At 37.2% G+C, this 11160-nt stretch overlaps 1 protein-coding gene across 2 annotated transcripts in view; it reads right to left on the reverse strand.

Moving 5' to 3' along the window:
• LOC106581604 (EH domain-containing protein 2) overlaps positions 1-10921 on the reverse strand; it is a 54924-nt gene extending 44003 nt beyond the window's left edge. For both annotated transcript variants that reach the window (XM_014163736.3, XM_014163734.3), the window contains exons 1-2: positions 10764-10921; positions 656-1220 (exon numbers count right to left, since the gene is read on the reverse strand). In XM_014163736.3, coding sequence (XP_014019211.1) covers positions 656-876 — 221 coding nt within the window. In that variant the 5' untranslated portion in view covers positions 877-1220; positions 10764-10921. The remainder of the gene's footprint in view (positions 1-655; positions 1221-10763) is intronic.
• Positions 10922-11160: the final 239 nt, after the last annotated feature.

Consider the following 11160-nt stretch of genomic DNA (forward strand, 5'->3'; position numbering starts at 1 on the left):
GGCCCTAGTTTCTACCTTCTTAACAACGCTATCAACAAGGCAGGTCCTACAGGCCCTAGTTTCTACCTTCTTAACAACGCTATCAACAAGGCAGGTCCTACAGGCCCTAGTTTCTACCTTCTTAACAACGCTATCAACAAGGCAGGTCATACAGGCCCTAGTTTCTACCTTCTTAACAACGCTATCAACAAGGCAGGTCCTACAGGCCCTAGTTTCTACCTTCTTAACAACGCTATCAACAAGGCAGGTCCTACAGGCCCTAGTTTCTACCTTCTTAACAACACTATCAACAAGGCAGGTCCTACAGGCCCTAGTTTCTACCTTCTTAACAACGCTATCAACAAGGCAGGTCATACAGGCCCTAGTTTCTACCTTCTTAACAACGCTATCAACAAGGCAGGTCCTACAGGCCCTAGTTTAGTCACACCTGGACTCCTGTCCAGTCGTGTGGTCAGGTGCCACAAAGAGGGACTTAGGAAAAATACAATTGGCGTGAACAGGGCAGCACAGTTGGCCGCTAATTGTATACTGAGTGCTAATATACACGTCAATCTCTCCTGGCTCAAAGTCAAGAAGAGATTGACTTCATCACTACTTGTTTTTGTAAGAAGTATTTACATGTTGAATGCACCAAGCTGTCTGTTTAAACTCTTACTTGATGAAGCTAGTCTTTCCAGTGGAGTACTGCCCCACCACCAGCACCATGGGTTTGTTGTCAAAGTCTGCATCCTCCAGAGAGGGGGAGTGGAAGTCATGGAAACCGTAGTGCTGCTCAAGGGGGAGGAGCTTCTGATGATACAGAGACTTTAACCCCTCTGTCACTGTCCTGATCACCTCAGGAGTCTTCTTCACGTCTTTACGGCCCCAACGAGACATCCTGATTGGATGATAGGTTGATTGATTTGTCAGTTGGTTGATTGATTGTTGTCCTTCAAGAGGAAATGATCTGACTAGATGAATGAGTGAGCTTGGGAGTTCCTTGAGTTATCTGTCTGTGTGTGGAAGTGTGCGTGTTGCGTCTGTCGGTGTACATCTGTTTTCTGAGGGTGAACCTGTCTTCAGGTATTTCCTGTGTTTTTGTGAATGTTGCTCTTCTCCTCTGAGCCTCCTCTCAGAAGATGGTCCTGTATGTTACTGTAGGGCTGTGACGTCTGTAGTATGTTAGAGCTCTGGTCTGGGTCTTCCCTCTTCTATAGAGACCACTCTGACTCCTGAACGACCTAAAAAAGAAGGAATGAATGAAATGTCAATTATAAACATGTCTCTAGAGAAACACGGACACATTGCTGCAAAAGAAAATCCGAAATGAATTGTCAACATGTTCCAGTGCCATTTTCCAGTGAGAGGAGACTACTATTAAACAACCTAAAAAACAGTATGTTCAGAACACATTCCACACACAGAACATACAGGTGGAACTGTACAGGGGCCTAGCATAGAAAGGCTATGATACTCATACAGGGCCTAGTATAGAAAGGCTATGATACTCATACAGGTAGAACTGTACAGGGGCCTAGCATAGAAAGGCTATGATACTCATACAGGGGCCTAGCATAGAAAGGCTATGATACTCATACAGGGGCCTAGTATAGAAAGGCTATGATACTCATACAGGTAGAACTGTATAGGGGCCTAGTATAGAAAGGCTATGATACTCATACAGGTGGAACTGTACAGGGGCCTAGCATAGAAAGGCTATGATACTCATACAGGGGCCTAGCATAGAAAGGCTATGATACTCATACAGGGGCCTAGTATAGAAAGGCTATGATACTCATACAGGGGCCTAGCATAGAAAGGCTATGATACTCATACAGGGGCCTAGTATAGAAAGGCTATGATACTCATACAGGGGCCTAGCATAGAAAGGCTATGATACTCATACAGGTAGAACTGTATAGGGGCCTAGTATAGAAAGGCTATGATACTCATACAGGTGGAACTGTACAGGGGCCTAGCATAGAAAGGCTATGATACTCATACAGGGGCCTAGCATAGAAAGGCTATGATACTCATACAGGGGCCTAGTATAGAAAGGCTATGATACTCATACAGGGGCCTAGCATAGAAAGGCTATGATACTCATACAGGGGCCTAGTATAGAAAGGCTATGATACTCATACAGGGGCCTAGCATAGAAAGGCTATGATACTCATACAGGGGCCTAGCATAGAAAGGCTATGATACTCATACAGGGGCCTAGCATAGAAAGGCTATGATACTCATACAGGTAGAACTGTATAGGGGCCTAGTATAGAAAGGCTATGATACTCATACAGGGGCCTAGCATAGAAAGGCTATGATACTCATACAGGGGCCTAGCATAGAAAGGCTATGATACTCATACAGGGGCCTAGCATAGAAAGGCTATGATACTCATACAGGGGCCTAGCATAGAAAGGCCATGATACTCATACAGGGGCCTAGCATAGAAAAGCTATGATACTCATACAGGGGCCTAGTATAGAAAGGCTATGATACTCATACAGGGGCCTAGCATAGAAAGGCTATGATACTCATACAGGGGCCTAGCATAGAAAGGCTATGATACTCATACAGGGGCCTAGTATAGAAAGGCTATGATACTCATACAGGGGCCTAGCATAGAAAGGCTATGATACTCATACAGGGGCCTAGCATAGAAAGGCTATGATACTCATACAGGTAGAACTGTATAGGGGCCTAGTATAGAAAGGCTATGATACTCATACAGGTAGAACTGTATAGGGGCCTAGCATAGAAAGGCTATGATACTCATACAGGGGCCTAGCATAGAAAGGCTATGATACTCATACAGGGGCCTAGTATAGAAAGGCTATGATACTCATACAGGGCCTAGCATAGAAAGGCTATGATACTCATACAGGTAGAACTGTATAGGGGCCTAGTATAGAAAGGCTATGATACTCATACAGGTAGAACTGTATAGGGGCCTAGCATAGAAAGGCTATGATACTCATACAGGTAGAACTGTATAGGGGCCTAGCATAGAAAGGCTATGATACTCATACAGGGGCCTAGCATAGAAAGGCTATGATACTCATACAGGTAGAACTGTACAGGGGCCTAGTATAGAAAGGCTATGATACTCATACAGGGGCCTAGCATAGAAAGGCTATGATACTCATACAGGGGCCTAGCATAGAAAGGCTATGATACTCATACAGGTAGAACTGTATAGGGGCCTAGCATAGAAAGGCTATGATACTCATACAGGTAGAACTGTATAGGGGCCTAGCATAGAAAGGCTATAATACTCATACAGGTAGAACTGTATAGGGGCCTAGCATAGAAAGGCTATGATACTCATACAGGTAGAACTCAAGAACAGGTCAGAAGGATTTAATCTCTATACATTACAATTCTGTCTTCTACCTTGTGATATTACACCATCTAGACATTACAATTCTGTCTGCTACATTGTGAACATTCAGCCCTAATGAATACAGGCCTGGTAAAGGTCAGGGGATTGAGCAGTGCTTCCTTAGTGAACTCCTGCCTGCTGTTGTGATGTGGCGTTGGATTCAGCTCACTGTGCATTGTCAGAGCATATCTGGAAAAACCTGGTGTTCCTCGCAGTGGAAAAGTAACACACACCCATCCCTGCGTGCACACTCACTAGTCAATGAATGGTGGCAACTATCAGCATTATACTGTCACAATATACATATATATATACACACATACTCAGTCACTACATACACAGTACATACACTCACTAGTCAATGAATGGTGGCAACTATCAGAATTATACTGTCACAATATACATATATATATACACATACTCAGTCACTACATACACACAGTACATACACTCACTAGTCAATGAATGGTGGCAACTATCAGCATTATGTCTTGCACTGACCCTGCACACACTCAGACCCTAAATACCCACACTATATACACACTATATATACACACTATATATACACACTATATATACACACTCTATATACAAACACTATATACACACCATATAAAGAGAGCCAAATAACATCTATAGTTAACATTCTAAAGTAATGGCAGAGCCAAATAGAATCTAAAGTTAACATTCTAAAGTGCTGGCAAAGCCAAATCCCATCTAAAGTTAACATTCATAAGTAGTGGCAGAACCAAATCCCATCTAAAGTTAACATTCATAAGTAGTGGCAGAACCAAATACCATCTAAAGTTAACATTCTAGAGTACTGACAGAGCCAAATAAAATCTATAGTTAACATTCTAAAGTAATGGCAGAGCCAAATAGAATCTAAAGTTAACATTCTAAAGTAGTGTCAGAGCAAAATAGAATCTAAAGTTAACATTCTAGAGTACTGACAGAGCCAAATAGAATCTAAACTTAACATTCTAAAGTAGTGGCAGAGCCAAATACCATCTAAAGTTAACATTCTAGAGTACTGGTAGAGCCAAATACCATCAAAAGTTAACATTCTAAAGTAGTGTCAGAGCCAAGTAGAATCTAAAGTTAATATTCTAAAGTGGTGTCAGAGCCAAATAGAATCTAAAGTTAACATTCTAGAGTACTGGTAGAGCCAAAAACCATCTAAAGTTAACATTCTAAAGTAATGTCAGAGCCAAATAGAATCTAAAGTTAACATTCTAAAGTGGTGTCAGAGCCAAATAGAATCTAAAGTTAACATTCTAGAGTACTGGTAGAGCCAAATATAATCTAAAGTTAACATTCTAAAGTAGTGTCAGAGCCAAGTAGAATCTAAAGTTAATATTCTAAAGTGGTGTCAGAGCCAAATAGAATCTAAAGTTAACATTCTAGAGTACTGGTAGAGCCAAATACCATCAAAAGTTAACATTCTAAAGTAGTGTCAGAGCCAAGTAGAATCTAAAGTTAATATTCTAAAGTGGTGTCAGAGCCAAATAGAATCTAAAGTTAACATTCTAGAGTACTGGTAGAGCCAAAAACCATCTAAAGTTAACATTCTAAAGTAATGTCAGAGCCAAATAGAATCTAAAGTTAACATTCTAAAGTGGTGTCAGAGCCAAATAGAATCTAAAGTTAACATTCTAGAGTACTGGTAGAGCCAAATATAATCTAAAGTTAACATTCTAAAGTAGTGTCAGAGCAAAATATAATCTAAAGTTAACATTCTAGAGTACTGGTAGAGCCAAATACCATCTAAAGTTAACATTCTAGAGTACTGGCAGAACCAAATAGAATCTAAAGTTAACATTCTAGAGTACTGGCAGAGCCAAATGCCATCTAAAGTTAACATTCTAGAGTACTGGCAGAACCAAATAGAATCTAAACTTAACATTCTAAAGTACTGGCAGAGCCAAATAGAATCTAAAGTTAATTCTAAAGTACTGGCAGAGCCAAATAGAATCTAAAGTTAACATTCTAAAGTAGTGGCAGAACCAAATAGAATCTAAAGTTAACATTCTAAAGTACTGGCAGAGCCAAATAGAATCTAAAGTTAACATTCTAAAGTAGTGGCAGAACCAAATAGAATCTAAAGTTAACATTCTAAAGTACTGGCAGAGCCAAATATAATCTAAAGTTAACATTCTAAAGTACTGGCAGAACCAAATACAATCTAAAGTTAACCTTCTAGAGTACTGACAGAGCCAAATAAAATCTATAGTTAACATTCTAAAGTAATGGCAGAGCCAAATAGAATCTAAAGTTAACATTCTAAAGTAGTGTCAGAGCAAAATAGAATCTAAAGTTAACATTCTAGAGTACTGACAGAGCCAAATAGAATCTAAACTTAACATTCTAAAGTAGTGGCAGAGCCAAATACCATCTAAAGTTAACATTCTAGAGTACTGGTAGAGCCAAATACCATCAAAAGTTAACATTCTAAAGTAGTGTCAGAGCCAAGTAGAATCTAAAGTTAATATTCTAAAGTGGTGTCAGAGCCAAATAGAATCTAAAGTTAACATTCTAGAGTACTGGTAGAGCCAAAAACCATCTAAAGTTAACATTCTAAAGTAATGTCAGAGCCAAATAGAATCTAAAGTTAACATTCTAAAGTGGTGTCAGAGCCAAATAGAATCTAAAGTTAACATTCTAAAGTCCAAATAGAATCTAAAGTTAACATTCTAAAGTGGTGTCAGAGCCAAATAGAATCTACAGTTAACATTCTAGAGTACTGGTAGAGCCAAATATAATCTAAAGTTAACATTCTAAAGTAGTGTCAGAGCAAAATATAATCTAAAGTTAACATTCTAGAGTACTGGTAGAGCCAAATACCATCTAAAGTTAACATTCTAGAGTACTGGCATAACCAAATAGAATGTAAAGTTAACATTCTAGAGTACTGGCAGAGCCAAATGCCATCTAAAGTTAACATTCTAGAGTACTGGCAGAACCAAATAGAATCTAAACTTAACATTCTAAAGTACTGGCAGAGCCAAATAGAATCTAAAGTTAACATTCTAGAGTACTGGCAGAACCAAATAGAATCTAAAGTTAACATTCTAAAGTACTGGCAGAGCCAAATAGAATCTAAAGTTAACATTCTAGAGTAATGGCAGAACCAAATAGAATCTAAAGTTAACATTCTAAAGTACTGGCAGAGCCAAATAGAATCTAAAGTTAACATTCTAGAGTACTGGCAGAACCAAATAGAATCTAAAGTTAACATTCTAAAGTAGTGGCAGAACCAAATAGAATCTAAAGTTAACATTCTAAAGTACTGGCAGAGCCAAATAGAATCTAAAGTTAACATTCTAAAGTAGTGGCAGAACCAAATAGAATCTAAAGTTAACATTCTAAAGTACTGGCAGAGCCAAATAGAATCTAAAGTTAACATTCTAAAGTAGTGGCAGAACCAAATAGAATCTAAAGTTAACATTCTAAAGTACTGGCAGAGCCAAATATAATCTAAAGTTAACATTCTAAAGTACTGGCAGAACCAAATACAATCTAAAGTTAACCTTCTAGAGTACTGACAGAGCCAAATAAAATCTATAGTTAACATTCTAAAGTAATGGCAGAGCCAAATAGAATCTAAAGTTAACATTCTAAAGTAGTGTCAGAGCAAAATAGAATCTAAAGTTAACATTCTAGAGTACTGACAGAACCAAATAGAATCTAAAGTTAACATTCTAGAGTACTGACAGAGCCAAATAGAATCTAAACTTAACATTCTAAAGTAGTGGCAGAGCCAAATAGAATCTAAAGTTAACATTCTAGAGTACTGACAGAGCCAAATAGAATCTAAACTTACCATTCTAAAGTAGTGGCAGAGCCAAATACCATCTAAAGTTAACATTCTAGAGTACTGGTAGAGCCAAATACCATCAAAAGTTAACATTCTAAAGTAGTGTCAGAGCCAAGTAGAATCTAAAGTTAATATTCTAAAGTGGTGTCAGAGCCAAATAGAATCTAAAGTTAACATTCTAGAGTACTGGTAGAGCCAAAAACCATCTAAAGTTAACATTCTAAAGTAATGTCAGAGCCAAATAGAATCTAAAGTTAACATTCTAAAGTGGTGTCAGAGCCAAATAGAATCTAAAGTTAACATTCTAGAGTACTGGTAGAGCCAAATATAATCTAAAGTTAACATTCTAAAGTAGTGTCAGAGCAAAATATAATCTAAAGTTAACATTCTAGAGTACTGGTAGAGCCAAATACCATCTAAAGTTAACATTCTAGAGTACTGGCAGAACCAAATAGAATCTAAAGTTAACATTCTAGAGTACTGGCAGAGCCAAATGCCATCTAAAGTTAACATTCTAGAGTACTGGCAGAACCAAATAGAATCTAAACTTAACATTCTAAAGTACTGGCAGAGCCAAATAGAATCTAAAGTTAACATTCTAGAGTACTGGCAGAACCAAATAGAATCTAAAGTTAACATTCTAAAGTACTGGCAGAGCCAAATAGAATCTAAAGTTAACATTCTAGAGTACTGGCAGAACCAAATAGAATCTAAAGTTAACATTCTAAAGTACTGGCAGAGCCAAATAGAATCTAAAGTTAACATTCTAGAGTACTGGCAGAACCAAATAGAATCTAAAGTTAACATTCTAAAGTAGTGGCAGAACCAAATAGAATCTAAAGTTAACATTCTAAAGTACTGGCAGAGCCAAATAGAATCTAAAGTTAACATTCTAAAGTAGTGGCAGAACCAAATAGAATCTAAAGTTAACATTCTAAAGTACTGGCAGAGCCAAATAGAATCTAAAGTTAACATTCTAAAGTAGTGGCAGAACCAAATAGAATCTAAAGTTAACATTCTAAAGTACTGGCAGAGCCAAATATAATCTAAAGTTAACATTCTAAAGTACTGGCAGAACCAAATACAATCTAAAGTTAACCTTCTAGAGTACTGACAGAGCCAAATAAAATCTATAGTTAACATTCTAAAGTAATGGCAGAGCCAAATAGAATCTAAAGTTAACATTCTAAAGTAGTGTCAGAGCAAAATAGAATCTAAAGTTAACATTCTAGAGTACTGACAGAACCAAATAGAATCTAAAGTTAACATTCTAGAGTACTGACAGAGCCAAATAGAATCTAAACTTAACATTCTAAAGTAGTGGCAGAGCCAAATACCATCTAAAGTTAACATTCTAGAGTACTGGTAGAGCCAAATACCATCAAAAGTTAACATTCTAAAGTAGTGGCAGAACCAAATAGAATCTAAAGTTAACATTCTAAAGTACTGGCAGAGCCAAATAGAATCTAAAGTTAACATTCTAGAGTACTGACAGAGCCAAATAGAATCTAAAGTTAACATTCTAAAGTACTGGCAGAGCCAAATAGAATCTGAAGTTAACATTCTAAAGTACTGGCAGAACCAAATAGAATCTAAAGTTAACCTTCTAGAGTACTGACAGAGCCAAATAAAATCTATAGTTAACATTCTAAAGTAATGGCAGAGCCAAATAGAATCTAAAGTTAACATTCTAAAGTAGTGTCAGAGCAAAATAGAATCTAAAGTTAACATTCTAGAGTACTGACAGAGCCAAATAGAATCTAAACTTAACATTCTAAAGTAGTGGCAGAGCCAAATACCATCTAAAGTTAACATTCTAGAGTACTGGTAGAGCCAAATACCATCAAAAGTTAACATTCTAAAGTAGTGTCAGAGCCAAGTAGAATCTAAAGTTAATATTCTAAAGTGGTGTCAGAGCCAAATAGAATCTAAAGTTAACATTCTAGAGTACTGGTAGAGCCAAAAACCATCTAAAGTTAACATTCTAAAGTGGTGTCAGAGCCAAATAGAATCTAAAGTTAACATTCTAGAGTACTGGTAGAGCCAAATAGAATCTAAAGTTAACATTCTAAAGTAGTGTCAGAGCAAAATAGAATCTAAAGTTAACATTCTAGAGTACTGGTAGAGCCAAATACCATCTAAAGTTAACATTCTAGAGTACTGGCAGAGCCAAATGCCATCTAAAGTTAACATTCTAGAGTACTGGCAGAACCAAATAGAATCTAAACTTAACATTCTAAAGTACTGGCAGAGCCAAATAGAATCTAAAGTTAATATTCTAAAGTACTGGCAGAACCAAATAGAATCTAAAGTTAACATTCTAGAGTACTGGCAGAACCAAATAGAATCTAAACTTAACATTCTAAAGTACTGGCAGAGCCAAATACCATCTAAAGTTAACATTCTAAAGTAGTGGCAGAACCAAATAGAATCTAAAGTTAACATTCTAGAGTACTGGCAGAGCCAAATAGAATCTAAAGTTAACATTCTAAAGTAGTGGCAGAACCAAATAGAATCTAAAGTTAACATTCTAGAGTACTGGCAGAACCAAATAGAATCTAAAGTTAACATTCTAGAGTACTGGCAGAACCAAATAGAATCTAAAGTTAACATTCTAGAGTACTGGCAGAGCCAAATAGAATCTAAAGTTAACATTCTAGAGTACTGGCAGAACCAAATAGAATCTAAAGTTAACATTCTAGAGTACTGGCAGAACCAAATAGAATCTAAAGTTAACATTCTAGAGTACTGGCAGAGCCAAATAGAATCTAAAGTTAACATTCTAGAGTACTGGCAGAACCAAATAGAATCTAAAGTTAACATTCTAAAGTAGTGGCAGAACCAAATAGAATCTAAAGTTAACATTCTAAAGTACTGGCAGAGCCAAATAGAATCTAAAGTTAACATTCTAAAGTAGTGGCAGAACCAAATAGAATCTAAAGTTAACATTCTAAAGTAGTGGCAGAACCAAATAGAATCTAAAGTTAACATTCTAAAGTAGTGGCAGAGCCAAATAGAATCTAAAGTTAACGTTCTAAAGTAGTGTCAGAGCCAAATAGAATCTAAAGTTAACATTCTAAAGTGGTGTCAGAGCCAAATATAATCTAAAGTTAACATTCTAGAGTACTGGTAGAGCCAAATATAATCTAAAGTTAACATTCTAAAGTAGTGGCAAAGCCAAATAGAATCTAAAGTTAACGTTCTAAAGTAGTGTCAGAGCCAAATAGAATCTATACAAAACTGTTTCTGGTAGCAAAGCGGATCTGAAGTCAGAGATGGCGCAGTGGGGAAGTTTACAAAGACACAGTGTGTGATAGTTTAAAGAAAGGGAAACTTTGGTTTGAGTTCACTATAACAGTAGGAACAGTATGACCCTTGTTGATTGCATTAGAGCGGCCCTTCACCAAACCCATTTGATTTCACTGATCAAACACTCAATACAAAACAAATATCCAGCCAGTGCCTCACAATTTCCATTTAATACAAAGGCTGTTTGATGGGAACTTGGAAACACAAGGTTTAAAGTCAGAGACAGAAATAGACCATTACATTATGTTCTAGCAAAAGAAAAGAAACCCATACCTGGTGAAGATGGGAGAAGAGTCTCTTCCCTAAAGGAAGTTGCGGAATAGTCTCACTTTATAGAGTTGCTGCAGCTCATCTGTGGGTGTGGCAGCCAGAAGCAGCCAGAAGCCTGTCAGTCTGTGGGATGGTACGTCTCCAGAGTTTAATATGTTTCAGATGAAGGGGTCCTCTCTCTCTCTCTCTCTCTCTCTCTCTCTCTCTCTCTTTTCTCTCTCTCTCTCTCTCTCTCTCTCTCTCTCTCTCTCTTTCTCTCTCTCTGGGTGTAAAGATTCACAAGCATCTTTATAAACAGTCCTTGACTGTACCAAGCTCATTGGCAGACAGTTAAAAAAAGGCTTAATACAAGTAATTTATCTTATTTCAAGATATTTTACTTAACTGTCGTATTAAGGTA

Source organism: Salmo salar, chromosome 20, assembly GCF_965601325.2.
Source record: "Salmo salar chromosome 20, fSalSal1, whole genome shotgun sequence".
In the NCBI taxonomy this organism is placed as follows: Eukaryota; Metazoa; Chordata; class Actinopteri; order Salmoniformes; family Salmonidae; genus Salmo; species Salmo salar.